This window comes from Solenopsis invicta, chromosome 4, assembly GCF_016802725.1.
Source record: "Solenopsis invicta isolate M01_SB chromosome 4, UNIL_Sinv_3.0, whole genome shotgun sequence".
Lineage (NCBI taxonomy): Eukaryota > Metazoa > Arthropoda > Insecta > Hymenoptera > Formicidae > Solenopsis > Solenopsis invicta.
The window spans coordinates 5,142,016-5,162,329 of record NC_052667.1 but is presented as its reverse complement, the minus strand read 5'-3'; the positions used below and the strand labels follow the sequence as shown (position 1 = coordinate 5,162,329).

Genomic DNA, 20,314 nt, shown 5'->3' with positions numbered 1-20,314 from the left:
TAATTTTAAATATCTTAAAAGATTATTTATGTCAAATAAATCACACTCTTATATTTATTTTACAAATATAAGAAATTATATGTACCATTAACAAAATTTAGATTATACACTTTTGTACTTAAAATCATAAACAAATAAAACATAACAAAGTTTAATTTTATTAAATATTTTATCAATATTTAAATACGTTCAAATACTTTTAACAGACTAAGAATTTTAAAGATAGCAAAAAGAATTCATTAAACAACAATATCGTTTGTAGAATATTTTTAGCTTTAGAATAGTTGAATAATATTCAGCTTATTATTGTTAATAATTTTATTACAATTAGATAATTTTTTTGCAATAATTATATGAAAAAAATATATACAAAATTATTGGATTGTTACATAAGTTTGTTCAATTTTTTACCTTTTTTTGTAATGTATCATTACAAATGTATGTTTTATTTAAAAAAAAGGGGGTAAAAAATTGAACGAACTTATGTAACAACTCAATATATTTCGTTAGGTATCAAGCACCCGGGGATTGTGAAATATTTCCGCAGGAGAAAGATGCAGCGAAATCAGAAGCGAACACTACAATGGAAAGCACTGATAATATACCTCGTATCGATGAGCAATTCCAGACAAAGGAAAAAAACAAAAAAAGGAAAAAAATGGACCAATCAGAAAAAAATGTGGAATTACCTTCGAAGAAAAAGAAAGTACCTTAATTAACATAATTAACCCTATTCTGTTTACAGGTTTATACATTTATTTGTTTATTTAGGACTGTAAAAAAATATATTTTATTTTCTTACTAATATATTTTATTAAAAAAATTTTTTGACGACAAATTTAAATGAGTTTATCTGTTAATGTAAGATTTCTATAAAATTTTTTAGAACTTTTTGGAGATCCTTTTCTTCAAACCGATATAATTAATTGAGCAAATTTGAGTCGAACAACATATAATTAAAGATGAATGTATCACTACTCAAAACATTATCAAAAATATAAAAATTGTATAGATTGTTCTATTATTACATTTGAGTACCTGTGTAAAATTTAATTGCATAATTTTTATTGTTTTAAAAGTTATTAAATTTTTGTTTGCTTTTGTGTAAAATCGCGTGTGATTTCTGTGTAAAAAGAGTAAAAACCACACAACTTTAAGATATTCTAATAACAGTTGTAAAAGAGCAATAACACAAATCTTATGTAGAAAGTTTATTTCTTTATTACATAGACAATTTTCACAAGAACAGTCACACGTCATATATATGTATATATATACCTGCTGCATAAAGAATCTCTCGTCACATCTCGCGGTATTCATCAATACATTATAACTCGAGTTTTTGTACTTACAAGTCTTATATACAGTGTTACAATATCTTTTCCATTGCGTCGAATACGAAAAGAAACAATCTCGCAATGCGCAGTATGTCAAAACGTCACTCGTCGCTTGACAGAATCTCGTTACGAGAAGCACGTGGGGCAGTAGCAATTCTCGCGTAGCAACATGTGTCAATACATGTTGAGTATGAATTTTATTATTCTATCTTCATAAAGACACTACTTTTATATGATGAGAATTACATATTATTACAATGAATATTTGTCGTGTCAGAAAGCAATGTCATTATTGATCGGCTGTCATAAGATCTCATCTTATGATCTATTTTTCAGATAAAAAAAATCATCTTTACTAATATTCATTTTAAAAAACGTATTCGCACTATACATTTCATAGCAATATCTTATTATAGATTCGAAAAGCCACAGATGGGCGAATTGATAAGGCGCCCAGCCACTCTTCTACACTTCATCTTTTTGTTTATTATAGTTTCGACCTAGCCTTAAGTCCGACATTTGGAACAAGCAATCTGTTCAAGATTCATCGTAAATTGTTACGAAATTTTCAAGAACAGGATAGAAAAAGCCTAACATCCTGATTTATATTGCTATATGGAATAAATGTGTATGTATTATAAATAACAGTGCAATACCACATTTATCGCTATGCTTCTCGCTCAAACAATACATCTTATAAAGACCAACTACGTGATGACGATTATTATAGTCACCCTAGACTAACACGATGCTGGTATAATAATGTGTAAAATTCTACAATTGTTTATATAAATTCGCATTTTTCTGATTATGCAAATTGCGGCAACAAACATTTGAAGTGTTACCATCTTCATCTTATTGAAAATTTCTGTATAATTGGATCTTATTTTACCTCAAGTCGTTTTCAGATATAAAGATCACTTTTGAAGATCTAGATCTATCATTTTATCAAAGAATAAAACGTAATTAATTTATTTACTGTGTATTAATTTGACTATCTCAGTTTCTTATACTGAAAAATTTTGATGATTTTCAGTACAATGCACTCTATTTTTGCAAGATTAAATTAATAATACATAAAATTTAGAGCACAATTTAAGAATAGAATTTTAATACAAATGATCCAATAGAATTTGGTTTATACTTATTTCGAAACTTATAAACAATTATTCACACACTAAGTGTGTAACATAGGTAATACATGAATGACTTATATATTTTTCCATTACACATATTTAGCGTATACAGAGACACAGTCTATTTTTACAGAAAAATGTTCACAAAAGGTAAAGCATAAGATAGAGATATGAGAGACACTTTTGCCAGCGTCAATAGTAACTTCAATAGCGTAAGATAAAAAGTGTATAACGTCATATTTTCTCTTCCTCTTTTTTTTCTTATTTAAATGTAATATATTATATAAAAAGTATAACAGATTAAATTACCATATACAATATGTTTCAAGAAAGTTGATAGTTTTAATTAACTCTTATATCATTTAAAAAGTGTTGCACAGATCTTAGACATTAAACAAATGGAATATGAGAATTGTGCTTATTAAACACAAAAAATATTCTGTCTACAGCAATAATTGCACAGCTATTAATAAAACATATATTAAGAACAAATTTCTGTTTAATAAGATACTGAGCAAAGATAAGAATTTGTCTTTTTTGAGATCTTTGAAATATGTCGGTTATCAAGAAAATATATTTCTGTGAAAGCTAAATTCTTTTTAATGGAGCAAGTGTCTTGAAAATTCATACATTTACATTCAATAGTTGAGTTTGCCACAATAACTTGCTCCATATACTCACTCAATATTAGAACATAGTAGAAAAGTAAATAACGTACACTCCAATGTGATGCAATTTTTTAAATACTTTTTAAATACACATTTTTTTATATAATATATTAAAAAGATTCTAATATTCGTAATTTAAATAAGAGTGAATTTACTGACCTCTTTCAAAGATCTTCAAATATTAATCACAAAATATCAGATTAATGCATGAATATTATATAGCATTTTTCTTTTCTTACTAAATCTGGCAATTCGACTTTGGGCAATACGATCGCAATGTTAGATCCTATGCTTCACTTTCCGTTGCGCCTTCACCTTCCATAATAGGTACTATCAAATTGTCCTTTGACATCAGATTATATTTTGTTACAAATGATGTAAATCTACAACAAAATCGATATAGTTTCCCTAATATAATACACATTGAAAATATTCATGTACACAGAGCATATCAATTACCTGCGGCAAAGGAACGTCTCATTTTCAAATTCATCGAATATCGTTCTATGATGGAAGTATGCGTGAGAGAAGATTCTATAAACCCTGCGGCAAACGGAACCGAGTTTCGCTACAGAGGATTCCTTGATGCTGATTCTGAAATTCAATTTTACACGAGATTTATTTACACAATAAAAATGTGATCCATTAGAAATGACATACAGAAGAAAGAGATACCTGCTGGGGAAATATTTGTTGCTGTTAAGTAGACACGCCGCTCCATCCAGTGTGTGTCGAGTGTAATCAATCGCGGGACATTCTTTGGGAGTTTTATGCGCAGCGCATAAAAATATCCATTGTTCCGTGGCTGTCATCTGCGTGCAAGTCTCCGGATGGCACTCCTCTTGTAATCTAACTGCCAAACCATTGAGCTCCATACAGAACTGCCTGAGATGCTCATACTTCCATACACCTTCGTCATTGGCCTCTGGCATGTTAAGTATCAAATCAATATTAGATGGATCTCTTCTGATCATCTGTTGGATATACTGTTGCACAGCTAGCGTGCTGTCCATCTCTTCGAACGGCTCATCCGGCCACCTGCTGAAATCCTATAGAACAAAATAGAACCTTGATCATGAGCTCTATAAAAATAATCAGATTTACGTCAGCGTTCTCATAAACAATCGATCCCCTCTTCACTATATAGCTTGTCGTGATGTAAAAATAGATCCGATATAAGTATATAAAATGCACTTGTTTAACGCTTTGCGTATATTATCATAATGTTGAACAATCAATAAAAACCTGCTGAGAAAACGGTCCGTACCGTCTAAGTAAACGTGCAGTACTTAGTCGAAAATACATATAAATCATCTGTCCAATCTGTTACGCTCGGTGAAGGAAACGGTACTACATGTCGTGAGACTGAATGATGCTGGGAATTCGGGGAAACATTCTAGTGTAAACAGTATCTCCGTTTATCCCGGACTCATCGATTTTCATCGGGGAAGTGTCAAACGGGGGAGAGAGTGCCGGGAAGTTCTGCGGAGGCACCGTCGGGCGGATCCCGGACGGTCGGGTGTCGCCCGAGGCGCGGGTGCAACGGCTCCTTAACGAGATTAACGGCGTTAATAACCTCTGCTTTCGTTCCGGGCCTGTTTCTCCGCAGGATCGTGGGTCCGTCCGCCATCTTCATCTTGCCACACTTGTCGCGCTCGTACGACCGGTGCGTGGCACGCTCGAATCGCGTGGAGACGATTACTCCGTCGCCGCGGTACCCGTCGATAGATGCACGACCGCGAGCGACGATTCGTCCCACCCCGGCGACGAGGCGAGTCAAGCCCAGTAACTCGCTCAGATTGTTCCGACTGGCGGAAGAAAGTGACGCATGCGCCGTCACGCTACCACTTGAGGCGTGAAGGAAAAAAACTGGATGTTATAATTTTAAAAAACGTATTATCGTATCCTGACCCATTGACGTGCGCGCTTCCTCGTCGATTTCTATGACGTGGTTTCCACACGACTCTAATTAACTTTCCGTTATGCGTCTATTAATCAAATATAAAATATTGCTTCTGGATTGCGAATTCGAAATTCTACGAGGAAAGATGCCTAATTAAGTTTTTTTTCTTTCTGAATTTACTTTGAAAGGGTAAAATTAACTTTTGAAAATTAGCTCATTTTTTGTTTTTGTTTCATTACTAAACATTTTTCAAAGTTCAATAAATCTCATTAAAGAAAATAAATTTTCTCTTTTTTTTATTGATAAATAATAAAATAAAAATAAAAAATAAAGTTGAACATTTTCTTATTAGCAAAGAATTTTAATTTTTCTGTACTCTTCCAAATAAAAATTGAATATACTGTAGACAGTTTTTGCGATAATTAAAGAAACGATAAAAGATTTAAATATCAACTAAAATTAACTAATGATAGGTAATATATAAAAATATTACAGGTGTTATTTGACAAATCAACTACGCTAATTAAATTAATTGGAGCTTAGTCAAAGTCACTTTCTACCCTGTTAAAATATATATATTTTTTTTTACTAATGATTTGTTGATTTTCAAATGTCTCAGTTTGCAAAAACTGCAGATTCGATTCTGATTGATATATTTATAGAAAATGGATGAGAAAATTAATCTTAGATAAAAATTTGTCATTTAGATAGTTTAATGAAAATATATTTCATGTACAAAAATATTTTCCTAAGTATTTTCCTCAGCACGCGATTCGCTTACATCCAACTCATAGATGTACTGTTTTGTCACGATACATTTTGTCATGTGACAATTGCATGGAGCCTCATGCTCCAGTTCCTCCGCATCCAACAAATTTAATTCCATGTTGTATCGCCTCGGATATGAAGTGTCTCTTTTTAATTCCAATTTAAAGGCGACAGGTTCACTGTTTGTCACTTCTATATCTTCGGGCAAAACAATCACGGTTTGCTTCCAATGTGTCGCCTTGTCACGAGGTCCCGTGGACAGTTCCGAACCATCTGGAAATTCCACCGCAAACCAAATGCACAATCCCTGAAACCTCCCGTCCTTTTCACATACCGATACGTAATCTTCTCCACCTAATAGATTTATCTCTTCCACGGAGATGCATTTCAAATCCAGCCAAGCAAACAATTTACCTTCTGCCAAAAGGTCATCTTGATTTAGAAGCAAAATTTCTGGCTTCAAGGATTTAATTTTTCTATAGTTTTTCCCTATACACCTATATAAGTAAAGATTGAAGAATACAGAATAAATATAATGCTTGCTATAATTAAAACAAAAATAATGAAAGAACTTTAGGGAATTCTAAAGCAAATTATCAATATTTTTTTACTAGAAGATACTTTTGAATTGGTTAGCGTTCTAAAACCTTTTGCACAAAATAAGCAGAATGAAAAGCATAAAGGTAATTTCTAATAAAAAAATTTAACAATATCTATAATATATATTAATATATATCATATTAATTATAATGTGTATTAATTATATTAATTACTAATTATAAATATAAATTGTGGAACTCTGTAAAGCCTTCCTTTCCCCCACACACAATTTAAAGATATCTTTTAATAAAAAAATATTGATAATTTGCTTTAGCATCTCCTTGTTTTTCAAATGATAGTCTCTTTATTTTTCATTAATTACCTCATACTGACTCCACACACGTCACCCCAAAATTCATACATGGAAGGTATCTGACATGGTGAGACGTATAATTTTGCAATGGATGGAAATAACAGACCATCCTCGTGTAAGAAGTTATCCCTAGCAAAAAGTACAGAATCTAACATTCCTTCATGTACCAAATAAAAACCCATCCATTCTGAAATTATTATGTCCACATTCTCCAAACTACCTGGACGAATATCCTCTACTTTACTGTGAATTACTTCAACTTTGTCCTGCACGTTATTTTCAATAGACACTTGGTCGATACTCTTTGCTAATATACTTGCTTCCACTGCGTAAACTTTTTTTGCACCAACCTGGGCACAAAAAATTGATAATATTCCTGCAAAAGATATGTGACCAACATAATATTACATTGTAATATATATTTAGCATGTCTCTTAAATATAAAATTTTTTAATAATTTTGAAAAGTATTGAATAAGCAAATTATTCTACCTGAGCCAGCACCAATGTCCATTACTATTTTGTCCTGAAACTGCTCTTTTGAATTAAAAATAGCACTTTTATATGCTAAGACACGTGTTTTATCGCTTAGCATTAATTGATGGATCTAAAAATGAAAAAATTTATTATAAAAATTATATATATATGCACATATAAATATACACTCATTTTTTTCACTTACATCAAGTTCTTCGTAACTTTCAAAGTATTGATCCATTATTTATTAATACGTTTAGAAAGTATATGAATAAAAATTATGTGAAATAATTCACGCTTTCTATTATTTTTAATATTGTTTTTTATTTATCTTGTCTTTGTTTTTTCCAAGCAATCTCTATTGAAAAAATGTATGTATTTCGATCTTTGATCACTGACACCACGTGGATAATACGCGCATAATTTACTCTTCTTGTTTACCTCACTGTATGTTGATTAAGTCTATATTTTAAATAATTTTTGCGGACTTAATATTGTTATTTCATGTCCAATAAACGCACACAAAAACAAGCCTACCGAGAACACTTATTTAGGAATATATTTCGGATAATTTAAGTAATCCGAATTTCTGAAATATTTGCGTCTGTGCTCTACTAGAGATTTCTAACCTCTTTTTCAAGTGATACATAATGTAACTTGTATACATTAGCAATTTTAATAAATCAAACATTTTATGTTAAATTTTATATCTTTATTGATATATTGTAATATTTATTTACAGTATTTGGCTTGGTGTAAAAAAATCGATGTGGTTATAAATTAATTATAAAATATCCTAACTTCAGCAACAATAATTAGCATTCCCTGATAGTAAATTGAGTACAGTCTGCGCGTGTAAGCAACCTGAGAGCAGAAAACGAGTATCAATTGCAAATCCTGTTCGATTTCTGCTATCAATCTGCTGATTATAACATGTCAACAGGCTTATTTTTTATGAGTTTGCTGATATCATCAGATATTTCCAATTCTGTAATTTTTTCTTTTTTGTAACCAAAAATCGATAGCATATTTTGTTCACAATCTGCAGGTTTTGCTATCTGACAAAAAATTTTGCATTAGACAACTTGAAGAGAAAATTCAAGGCGTATACAACTTGTCAACTAGTAAGAATATCTTGTCTAAAAAAATATATTTCTAAATTGGATATGAAATAAACTATATAACTATGAAATCTTTGATATCTTAATATCTAGAATTGGACTTCTTGTTTGATAGGTTCCTGTTTGATAGATTCCTCTTTTATACCATCTTTTTCCATCATACGCTTTTTAAATTCCATCTGTTTTTCCATTTGTTTTCTTTTCCTCTCCATTCGTTGCATTTCTTGAACAGACAATGCTACACAGAATTGAAACAGTAAATGTTTAAAAATAAAATATGTTCTCGTACAAGAATGATTCAATAAACTAATATATTTTTCATGTTACCTTGATCTGACTTCTTCTCAGTTGAAGAATTTGTTTTCTCATTTGGTGAGGGTTTGTTATCTAGTTTGTTTTCAACAATCTTAAGTGGAATTGTTACAAACGATCTCATATTAACCTGTCCATTTTTATTCACAGATGATATTGCAGCAGGAACCACTGAAGGACCTAGATATGTAATAATTCAATATTGCATGTATATGCATTGTATTACGATTGTAATGAATAATTTGAGAATAATATAAATTTAAACAATGATTATATAATAATTACAGATACAATTTATTCAAATTTTTAATTTTTTCAAGCTTTTGAGCAGTTTAAAGAATAATAATTAAAAATAATATTTTAAAATAAATTTCTTTAACACTATACAGTAAAATATCCTTGAGCTGTATTACAGTCAATATATCGCACATCATATAAAATCAAGTAATAAGAAAAACCAATTTTTTTCAGAATGATTGAATTGAATAAAACAATCAATGTAAAATCTTAAAGAGTTACTCCTCAAGAACTTTCTATAGTTTAGATTTATATCATTCTCATAATGTTCTTTGAAAATTTCATTACAAACCTGTTGAATTTTTAATTGGTACGTGTCTTATTATTACACGATTACTTTGGTAAGGACTAAGCTGAGTGCAGAGTTGTTTACACACTTCTTCAGCTTCGTTTATTTCTTTAGACAATGAAATTGATTTGACAGGTACTGAAACTGATTTGGCAGCTATTTTAATTGGACTTGATCTTTTTAAAATCTGCTTATTTATCATCACACCTGTCCTTACAATGTTACCTTGTTTCTCATTCAAAGGTATTTTATTTGAAATAGATTTTTCTAGAATTTGTTTATCCGATGATCGTGACACATTTGTTTGTACATCATTAGCTTGTTTTTCTTTTAGAGGCATTTTATTTGAAATGGATATTTCTGAAAGTTGTTTATCCGATAATCGTGCTACAACTTTTTGGACTTTAGCAGTTTGAAATTCGGAAGTAATCGGTCTTTGCAGCTGTTGCAACTCTTTATCAATTTTGTCTCCAAATGACAACAGAGCTCTTCTTAAACCATTCACAGCAGAACCCTGTGCGAAAAGAAAATTCCATAATTATTCAGGCAAATATAAAATACTCCACTTAATTTTTCAAGCGATATATACAATCCTGGCCATGTGTATCGCCAAGCCTTTTGTAGATTCCTCTGCATGGTAATAACCAACTTCTTCATGAGAGTTTCCATTCATAACCTGAACCTTAACATAAGAGAGACAGCCAGCACAGCACTTGGCCCCAACATTTTCGACGAAATCTACAATAAATTCAAGTTCATTATCATGGATCTGATACATTCCTATTTACACTTACCAGAATTTTGTCAACTAGTGTGGCAAACGTACCCAAGGTTTGGCTGATAACAGTATGATTCCACTTGCCCTCGCCGAAAACCTTATTGGCCGTTAAGAGTAAATCACGATGATCCGTTGCTAAACTCGTCGGACCTACCTTCTCAGACTTGTCCGTGGTCATTGTACCTTGTTTTGCAGCAGGCTGATGAAAACATTGATACGTTTGTGTTATCCTCGCACAAAAGACAAAATATTTTCCATTTAACCTTACAAAACCACAAACCAAGATTTGTGAGATTACTCACGATTTTGATACACGACAAGTAATCGTGCCCGTTGTGCATATCAATGACAAAATCCGAGTCTTCAAATTGCAAATTTTAGCGCGTAAAAGCGACCGAACACGGACGAGAAAACGTAAACAAAACGCAAATCGACCAATCGTAATCGAAAGATTATGAAACAGGTACGCCATCTCGATAGTTAGACTCGAACAACGACACTCTAGCAGACGAAAAAATCGATTAGTCGTGGACGCGGTTAATTTGACACTAAAGAATGTTTTGGTATTTGATTGACCAATTAAAATAAGATCAATTAGAAAATTCTAAAAATTTAACCAATCAAACAATACTTCCAATACGTCGAACGACTTGACGATCCTTTCCAAGTAATTCATTCATATCAATTCCTTACCAAACACAACATACAATTATGTAAGATGAATATTTATAAATATTAATATTTATAAATTTATAAAAGTAAATATATTATAATATTTACTTTTTTAAATGTTATAAATCGAAATGAGAATTAATCTACGAATTGTCTGAATGAATGGATATAAGATTAAATTATTTAATAATTATTTAATAATTAATTAATTAATTAATCTCCGACCAGGCTAATTAATTAACTAATCAGTGACTATTTTAACCGGTAGAATTTCCTACAGCAAACGTTTGGTTTCAATTTATCGTCCCTGTAATCTAATCTTCTCGTATGTAAGCGAAAAGAGAACTGATAATTTTTATACGATAAAATAACAGGAGTTGATAAACTGTGGGTGTCATGCGACCAGTTAAACTGACGATTAAAATCATAACGGGAGTTGAGTCGAAGTAGTCTTTAATACAATAAACTGCAAGAATTTCAAATTAACGTGCATAAATTTTAACGTGCGTTTATATCCTGCCAAGTGAGTATACAATCACTTCCTTTCGGGCCGATCCACGAATGAACGTGGGGCTATCCCTTCCGCGTTCGTAGCGTCGAGAGTGAGATTTGAATTGGCTGAATTCAACTAACAATAATCATCGACCGGAAAATAGAAAACTGCGTGAAAGCCTCTTTCAGAGAACGAGCTATTTCGAATCTATGACGCGTGCGCTGACGTGTTCGTCAGATCGCGCGGCAGACGCTTGTCAACGAGGCTCACTTTTTCATTTTGCGTCTGATTAATCGACACGAGAGTGAAAGCATTCAAGCGAGAGGACGAGGACGTCTATTGCCCGTATGATTAACGTGGGAGGCGAGCCTCGCTGAGCCTGGCGGCACGTCGGACCACGATTAACGCGATTGACGAATCGAAGATGGAACGTATTGTAGCGGCGCGACAGCCCCTGTGAACAACGTTCGTGGCACGCAGTTGCACGTGTATGCGTCGACACTGGACATGAGATTCAACGACAGGGAGCTCGCGGAAGCGAGCTTTGGACCCGCAGACCTGGAGGGACGCCTAAACCACAAACGGGCACCTAAGTCAGGTTAGTTTAGTGTGACGCTAATATTGGGAGCGTTTTATTACGTAACGCGAGACGAGTCTTAACCTGTCACCTGTCACTCGGTAGACGCAGGTAAACTTCTCTGCGGAGAGATTCGATTACATATAATTATTGTCTACGGGATTAGATTGTAGATTCGTTACTGCTATTGCGCGAATATCTTTCTTTAATTTAAGGAGGATTCTTTTAAATCACTTTAATCTTATTTTTCAATAATTTTCCATCCTTATTGTCATTTTCAAGAAGTGGATTTGATGACAGATGAGTTTCGAAAGAATGAAACGGTTGTAAGTAAAGCTTCTTAAAAGAGTTTTAGTCATAAAGTAATTATAAAGTAATTATCTTGCTTCTGAAATACTTTGAATGAATCTTGCTAGATCAACACAAAGAAATTTATATCAATATTTTACATGTAAATAGTCTAATGTAATATTTATATAAAGTATATAACAATTTAATTAGAGTCTAAAGTTATCTTTTCAATTATTAATTTTTTGTAAAAATATTTGTATCAATTTCTTCTTCTATCCATTGAAAAGAATAGACAATGTTGCATAACTGTGATAACTAGAATGAAACTGAATGAATAATATATATCTATTATTTATTTTTACATTTGCTTTCAGTGTTCAAAGAGAAATGGTTCAAGCTACGGTACAATCTACTCTTTTACTTCAACATCAATGACTTGGGGCACATCGATACGAGGCAACCTGCTGGAGTTATCATTCTAGAGAATTGCAATATCAATATAGATAATTCATCTGAAGGGGCATTCGCATTCAGCATCTCATTCCGCGACGAGCTGGACAAAAGGCATGTACTGAGCGGTCGATCAGAGTCTCAGGTGGAGCAGTGGATAAGTGCCCTTAAGCAGGCGAGCTATGGATACTGGAGATCTCGCCTGATCATGCTTCAAGAGAGATTGTGTCAAAAAACAGGGAAAGACCCTTTGCTTATGTATCCTAGGAATCAGGGTGTAGTGCGAGATGAAGCTTGGGAACCTGCCAGCTTCAGATCTCATGTACGTTCATTCACAACGTCGGTCGCACCTACATTGAATACAATAACTAGGGAAGTTAATCTCATAGACCTTTAATGCGGAAAGAATAATTTTAGACTAATTAAATTGAAGTGTAATTTTATAAACCAGTGGCCTCACAAAACTTATATTTTGAAGAAATGCATAGTCAAGAGTTTTGCGTAAAACTGCCACAAGCAAGCTAGTTTTAAAATGCAAGCCATTAAGTATGTACGAGCTTTAATAATTTATATATTTTATAAGTAAGATACTATATGTATAGAATCATACATATAAGACAAAATATAGAAGAAAAATAAAATATAGTCAGATGGAGTAATTTAAATGATAATGATTTTGTTTACTATAAGAAAGTTTATATTTAAAGTAGAAAAGAGATTGAAAACGATTCTTGAAAAGTTTTTTTAAGACAAAGCTTAATACAAAAAAAAAAAAAAAACATGAAGTATGACAATAGCGAGATAGTATGAATGTAAAATATGTACAACGATAATAACTTGGATTAATTTATAATATAAAACAAGTTCTATAAGTATTAATGTATGCTTTGTAATATTTTGATGACTATGTTAATGTTCAACTAAAGATACATATTAGGTATAATTTGTATTATAAGACAAATTTGTGATTATTTATTTGCCACTTATTTCTCCATCTGCATGTAAATTTGATAAAGTATTCATTCATTAATACTCAATTCTATTTTTAACAAATTTATGTAACATAATAACATTGATTGGAAAGCTTTTAGTGGAAAAAAATAAAGGTATTTTTATAATTTCTGCACATTTTATCTAATATGTTATTAAAACCTATTCTATATACGTATTTATATTTAAACTAATAAAAACTATTACTCATCTGTGAAAAGTATCATTTATCAATTATTGTATGCATATTATAAGAAATAATGCATACATTTCATAATAAATAGTAATCATAAATATACTTATTCCACTATTTTGTATTTTACAGAAAATACTAATAGAGTACAATAGGTGAATAAAAATACGCGTCTTCCAAACGTTCCGAAATACTGCTAAATAATTGAATTCGTATCAAGTTACTTAAGTGAAAATGTTTCGATAATAAGTTAGACAAGACAAGACGCGTCTCATAAAGCTTTCGGAGAAATCGAAGTTATTAGAGAAGTATATTCTACAGGAGGAAGAAAGCGACAGCGAAAACTGGTAAACGCGTCACGTCCATGACTCGAAACATTGTTCCTGTTACTAGAGAAACATGATGAGAAAGGAGGCTGTAGAAGGTATTACCATCTAGCACTAATCGTGAGATTTATCATTTTCTGCCTTATCAGCCATTATACTTAAGATACCGACATTTATTTATTTTTACTTATGCACCGCTCGTCAATCCAAATAATTTAATAATATTATAGAAACGATAATTATAATTACACGTCGTTCATTAATCGAGTTTAGTAACGTCTGTATTATTATAATTGTTGAGGTAAAATGTAATAAACGCTAGTTACAATTTATAGATACAAAACCGAATTTAATTAGTTTATTTTAATTCAGTATATTACGACTGTACATAGATGTTACTGAACTCAATTAATAGTAGCATGAAAATGCAATCATTTATTGTTGAATCAGTCGTTAAATGATAAAAGAAAAATTAATTATGCCGTTATGCAGATTTAAAATCACATTTTTGTCACAGCTAAACGTTTATTATGCGTAGAAGAAAAGCGTGGAGAAAAGCGAGACAATTGTCAAAAAAGATGCTTTTATTAACAATACTTAAAGTTTGTTAATCTTTTTTAAATATTTTTAATGTTTTGAATATTTATTAATTAATCTGATAATAAATAATATTAGAATATTATTATATCATTTTTAATCAGAACGCGTGTCTCTGCGTACCAACTCGAATAAACGATTATACCAATTATTTCAAGTATAATTAATAATTAAATACATTAATAATTAAATAACAATATTCTTATTCTAAATAATAATTAAAAGAAAAAATTTGATTACGCATCTGCATATACAATGTATATTAATTTATTGTATAAACGCTTAAAAAATTATAGAAGTAAATAGAACAGGATAAATTCAACTGTTAGGTTAAGCACGAATCGAGGTTTCTTGATGTCTAAAATCTCGAAAAATACACCACGAGTACCAGAAAGACATGTTCGGCAAGGAGGTTGTCGAAGGTGCGCGGAATTACCTCGCGTACCTTACTCCCCTTTCTCCCACTCTTACTACTCCCTCCAGCCGCCAGCCAATGAGAGCGCTCTTGGGTGGGCGTGTAAAGGGCTAGTACGTACGCTCCCCTTAGAGAGAGTTGACCAATCATCGCGTAGATACGAGGAAGCAATGTGGGGGAGGCAACGCCCACGCTCCGAATACTTTCAGCATACTTCCTTGCCGATCATGTATTTCTGGTACCTCAGCATTATTTTCTGGTACCTCAGCGAGATTCTCCACGCCAAGAAAACCCGATTCTCACATTTGTCGCCATCGCAATTTATCGTTCTAATTATTTTCATAATTTTTTGGCCGTCTATACAAATACGTTATTAAATTCTCGCTTTTGATAAATTGTTATTGAGAATGAAAATATTCGATTCATTTAATTATTAATTATAATTTTCAATTATATTTGTTTTAAATAAATCACGCGTACGCAAGACGCGATGCACGTTTACGCGCGCTGAGATATAAAATACTAATTGAACTAATTGTAAGATTGTACCATTTGAAGCCGCACTTCGTTCTATTTGAGAACATCGAAATATTTATTAAATTATTTTATTAAATCTAATAAACACTACATAATCATTGCAGATACTATTTTATTGACAAAATATCTTTCTTGAATGTCCTATAACCTATACAATATGTAAATCCTATAATAGCATCATAATGCAAACAATAGCTTTTCTCATTAATGTAAGTTATATAAAATTATTCCAGAATAGTTTCTTGTCTGGTCTTTTACTAAAATATATAAGAAAGATTAATGAATGTGAAATATTATTAAAAAATAGAGGTATCTCTATATCAATGTATTTTTCAAATTGGCATACGTGAAACGCTGCTGTTATCATTTGTTGAGTTGAATAAAAAAATTATTAATAAGTACAGAACATTGGTAAAAAGAAAAAAGATATTTTGAAAATAATTTCGGTCTGTGTGTAAATGTCAGAGTAAATGCTTGTGTAGATTTTCGTTTCTTATTAATATCCAACTTTGTATAAATCATGAAATAACATTCTAGCATCTGTTACTGTCAATTTGTTCGTCCAAATGCATAAGAAAGATTAACAATACAGAAAAGATGTTAAAGATGAATATAACATGTTAAACACATTTTTTTTAATTTGTAAACTGAATTGGTGTCTAGAAATTTGGAAGGTATGTAATATACATGTAATATGTAATACATAATCCAGCATTATTTATTCTCCGATCGTCTTTTTAAGATTGGGAAAATTTACAACTTCATAGAAAAGTGATTCACTATTTATATTTTCAAATAGGCTTATTTACAAATTTTACATTTCACAATCTTCCACAGGTGTGATAATAACGTAGCATTACTTGTAATTCAGTTTATATACTTTATTTATACAATTATTATAATAAATTATATGTATATTTCTTTTAAAGTATATTTACGTACGCGCGAGTGTGTACTCCATCTATGTATATAGAGTGATTCGTCATATGTAGACGTTTGCATCTCAAACAAATTTGTTGTCTTCAAGAAATACGAGAGTTCTTGAGATTGAAGTTGTAAGATACAGTATATGAAAGTTATTTTAATTGTTTTAATGTAGCGTCAATTCTTTTTATATAATTTTTATCATTAGAAAAATGAAACAAACGAAAGCACATCTTTCGTATGCCTTTCAATATAACAAAGATATTTCAGATACAAACATTAATTCTCACTCTGTATATGTATATAGATTCTAAAATAAATTAACAAGTTTTATAGATACATTATATCTAATAATTGGAATTAATTTTTTTTTTTAAATACTTGATTCAATACGACTTGCTTTTTAAAATGCTAATTGTTACATGTATTTATGTGTTTATAACTTAAGGAAATGCAAATTTAAATTCCGTTAAATTAAATTTTAAATTAGATGAAGATTTATAGTTTTATTTATTTTTTCTCTCTTTTGAAGTTAAATTTAGAAAAATTTTTTATTTAATAAATCATAAACTATTAACATATAAATATTTCTACCAAAACAAGATCAATATTAAATTGATTCAAGAATATATCTACAAAACTTGATAATCTATTTCAGAATCTCATTATACATATATGTACATATACATGCGTTGCATAGAAATAATATTTGACACGATTTTGGCGGATAAATTGGCTAGGACAAGTTATATCTTTATGATTTACATACACAGTTAACTGCAACTCTCACACATACAGAAACACGCACACAAACACACACAACATACTCCTATATTTTGATTAAAATTACCACCAAGCCTCTATATCTTAATTTTGGACTTTGCTTTCTTGCATTTAGTAATTGCACCATGTTCTCGTTAACAGACAGCCGGTCGTAGATAGGATGATCGGTAGCAATGGCTTGGTATTACATAGGAAAATATTGATTAATCAATATAGGAGTTAAATTGTCAAGTAAATTTACGTAAATTTTCTTACAAAAGTATACATAATCTTTTAGTTTTTCTTTTTTTCATGCTTGTTTAATGTTATTATAGATTATCTTCAAGAAGAAAACACAGAAACATTTAAAAAATTTTCTGTATAAAGTTCCTTGGTCCCATAGAAACAAGACCAGATAAGAAAGTGCATATATATGCATTTTCTACATACAAAATGATACACTGTATAAATGATTGATTTGTAAATAGATTTGTTTCAGCAAAAGCATGAAACACAATTTGGCACATATTTGAAATGTTGGCACAATTTTTTAAGAGACAATCTGCTATCTGTCAACGTACACAGTTTCTTTCACCAATCTAATGTTATATCTTTTAATAATCTTATCTAATAAAATGTTTTTTCACATTTAATCATTATTAATATAGTAATATTATAATGTATTATAAGTATGCATATATGTATGCAGGACGTTTGAAAGAAAGATATAAATCAGCAGTGCTTTGAAATAATTTTCTCGTAGTGGAAATTTAATTAAAGTTTAATTAACAAGTTCGTTAAAATTAAGAATTAAAAAAGTAATTACTATAGCCATTAGACAATCGCTCTATTCTAATTTTTGTTACAAATTCAGTTCTAATAATTATGAGACACACTGTACACATGATGTAATTGTATTCATTATGTTTATAATTCTCTTTTTCTTCTGTTACATCAAATACGTCTATATAATATTTGGAATATTCTAAAAATATTTGTGCTGGATTTTCAGACTTTTTCTATTATGTGTAAACACGCACATAATCATTACAAAAAAAAAAGGAAAATAGTATATTGATAGCAGAAATGAAAAGACAAAGCAGAAAGTCGTGCGTTTTAAATTTTAAAATATAAAATATATTATGCATAAATTATAACAAAGTTTTAAATAAATTGTTGTAAGATTTTTACAGTACTGATACATATCTTTTCTAGGGCATCCTTTAAATATATACAGAGCGTTACAAAAATCAAGTATAAAAATATTACAGTAGAAGTTTGCAAAAATTAAATAATGAAAGCAAATTGTTTAAAAAAAAAAAATATTTAATTTGAAATTTGCTCAAATTATAAGCTGTGATTATACATATATATAGAAACTTACTTTTAAACTAGTTTAAAATTACATCATGTACCATTTCTCAAATCCTCGCAGCACAATGTTTTACTTAATATCAGTAATGCAAAAACTTATTCCTCAGAATAAAAAAGAAACCATGTAAATTTTCATTACTTAATCTTTTGCTAACTTTCTGTTGCAGAGCTTTTACACTCAATTTTTGCCACACTTTGTACATACATATATACATATACATATTAATATTTATATAGTAAATAAAACTCTCAAGCCCGACTCAATAATTCTATACAAATACACTGATTTCTGTAGTAGATTGAAGTACTTGATAACAGTTCCCTTTTAACAAACGCACGTCACACTTACTGTCATTGAGCTCGAATCGTCACAACAATGCTCTTTCCGTTTTACTACGTAAATAATAATATAATATTTGTAAATGGAGCGATTTTTATCATGATACGAACTGTCCATGTAGAGATAGTTGCTAGAAAGTCCTGACATATGCCTATTCATATGTCGCATATATTTATGGCATTGTACGCATTACACAGACATAAAAGGAGAAATGTCTTCCGAGCATATATTTTTTTATCAATTCGCGCGTTTTAACTTTCTTAATTAACACGGAGCGGATTATATATAAATATAGTCTTAAATCTAAATTACAGAGAAAAGACTAACATATAATAGTAAAAGAATCTGGTTATATATATGTATATACATTAAATGTATGTGTCTTTTATAAAAAGTGTATTTTTTTCTCTTACGTAACAAAAGACAGAGAATTACAATAATTCAAGAGAGATGAAAGAAAATAATTATAGCCTCTTATTCCACTTTAGTTGGATGATAGTTTATTTCACAGCATGCATTTGTTATAACTTTCATATCGCGTTTTAACACCACGTGTAATAAATTTTTAAATAATTTTAATAATAGACGCTTGAGATTTTTTGTATTATTTACATATGATTCCTATAAGATATTACTCAAAAAAGTAATATCTTGCGTACCTACAAACTCTATTCAAAAAAATGTCTATTGTGTATCTCTGAATAAATAATGAAACAATAACAAGTTGATATTCTTACATATACATAGCGCATGTAAAATCATACGCTACGTGCGCCAGGCCATGCTAAATCGATCTAAAAAGTTCTATATTACAAATTATATATTACTTAACTAAATAGAGAAAATGTTAGATAGGACTCTTAAGCTCTTATCAAACTATTTGGCTACATGAAGATAAGATCGCTTATTTGGCAACAATTTCTCTAGATATTTCTCCCTTTACGTCCTAGAGCAAATCTAAATGTTGCACGCATAATATATATATATATATATTATATTTGAGTGACAAAGTGCTAAAGTTTGTAAAGAAATAGATACAAAAAAAATTAACATAATCACAGTTGGTTGGCAGGCTTGCGAGCGAGCGCAGGCATGATGCGTTTGGGCAGGCTCTTTCAACGCAAATACCTTGTCTTTCTTTACATGATTTTATCACTTGGTCGATATATTACTTCAGTAGCCTGTTAAATCCTTTATATTGACATACTGAGTCTTAAACATAATCATTTGTTCCAGGACTTGTCAATGGTTCTTGAGCCTGAAACAATATATATCGTAAAATATTAACAAAACATTCTAAAATTTTATTTCATTATTCATAATTTGTAAGGATTGCCTTTTAAGACAAAAGATCTCCAATTTAAATAATTATAAT

General features: G+C 30.5%; 6 protein-coding genes across 15 annotated transcripts in view; 2 read left to right on the top strand and 4 right to left on the bottom strand.

Annotated features, from left to right (window-relative positions):
* LOC105195567 overlaps positions 1 to 2,166 on the top strand; it is a 28,351-nt gene extending 26,185 nt beyond the window's left edge. The window contains exon 5 of the mRNA XM_011161024.3: positions 511 to 2,166. Within this exon, the coding sequence (XP_011159326.2) occupies positions 511 to 715 (205 nt within the window). The 3' untranslated portion in view covers positions 716 to 2,166. The remainder of the gene's footprint in view (positions 1 to 510) is intronic.
* Positions 1,199 to 4,965, bottom strand: LOC105195568 (MOB kinase activator-like 4). The gene is made up of 4 exons (XM_011161025.3): positions 4,718 to 4,965; positions 3,817 to 4,190; positions 3,601 to 3,735; positions 1,199 to 3,524 (listed from the first exon to the last, which is right to left on the bottom strand). Exons 1-4 carry the CDS (start codon positions 4,775 to 4,777, stop codon positions 3,428 to 3,430), a joined length of 666 nt encoding a protein of 221 aa, XP_011159327.1. The 5' UTR covers positions 4,778 to 4,965; the 3' UTR covers positions 1,199 to 3,427.
* A 774-nt stretch (positions 4,966 to 5,739) lies between these two features.
* Positions 5,740 to 7,543, bottom strand: LOC105195571 (protein arginine N-methyltransferase 6). Its single transcript, XM_011161029.3, has 4 exons — positions 7,407 to 7,543; positions 7,217 to 7,331; positions 6,735 to 7,101; positions 5,740 to 6,309 (listed from the first exon to the last, which is right to left on the bottom strand). Exons 1-4 carry the CDS (start codon positions 7,440 to 7,442, stop codon positions 5,793 to 5,795), a joined length of 1,035 nt encoding a protein of 344 aa, XP_011159331.1. The 5' UTR covers positions 7,443 to 7,543; the 3' UTR covers positions 5,740 to 5,792.
* Positions 7,544 to 7,891: 348 nt separating this feature from the next.
* Positions 7,892 to 10,690, bottom strand: LOC105195569 (DNA repair protein RAD52 homolog). 3 transcript variants are annotated; one of them, XM_011161027.3, is made up of 7 exons: positions 10,301 to 10,687; positions 10,047 to 10,197; positions 9,810 to 9,958; positions 9,446 to 9,734; positions 9,224 to 9,364; positions 8,650 to 8,814; positions 7,892 to 8,560 (listed from the first exon to the last, which is right to left on the bottom strand). In XM_011161027.3, the coding sequence occupies exons 1-7, from the start codon at positions 10,337 to 10,339 to the stop codon at positions 8,412 to 8,414; spliced, it is 1,083 nt and encodes a 360-aa protein (XP_011159329.1). In that variant the 5' UTR covers positions 10,340 to 10,687; the 3' UTR covers positions 7,892 to 8,411. The 3 variants fall into 3 exon arrangements, with proteins under 3 accessions (XP_011159329.1, XP_011159328.1, XP_011159330.1); XM_011161026.3 differs by having other exon boundaries at positions 9,224 to 9,734; positions 10,301 to 10,690; XM_011161028.3 differs by lacking the exon at positions 10,301 to 10,687 and having other exon boundaries at positions 9,224 to 9,734; positions 10,015 to 10,155.
* A 400-nt stretch (positions 10,691 to 11,090) lies between these two features.
* On the top strand, positions 11,091 to 13,607 carry LOC105195572 (pleckstrin homology domain-containing family J member 1). The gene is made up of 2 exons (XM_011161030.3): positions 11,091 to 11,761; positions 12,406 to 13,607. The coding sequence occupies exons 1-2, from the start codon at positions 11,671 to 11,673 to the stop codon at positions 12,876 to 12,878; spliced, it is 564 nt and encodes a 187-aa protein (XP_011159332.2). The 5' UTR covers positions 11,091 to 11,670; the 3' UTR covers positions 12,879 to 13,607.
* A 2,701-nt stretch (positions 13,608 to 16,308) lies between these two features.
* Positions 16,309 to 20,314, bottom strand: part of LOC105195574 (very low-density lipoprotein receptor) — a 41,034-nt gene continuing 37,028 nt past the window's right edge. For all 8 annotated transcript variants that reach the window (XM_039448862.1, XM_039448863.1, XM_026134762.2 and 5 more), the window contains one exon: positions 16,309 to 20,197. In XM_039448862.1, the coding sequence (XP_039304796.1) occupies positions 20,153 to 20,197 (45 nt within the window). In that variant the 3' untranslated portion in view covers positions 16,309 to 20,152. The remainder of the gene's footprint in view (positions 20,198 to 20,314) is intronic.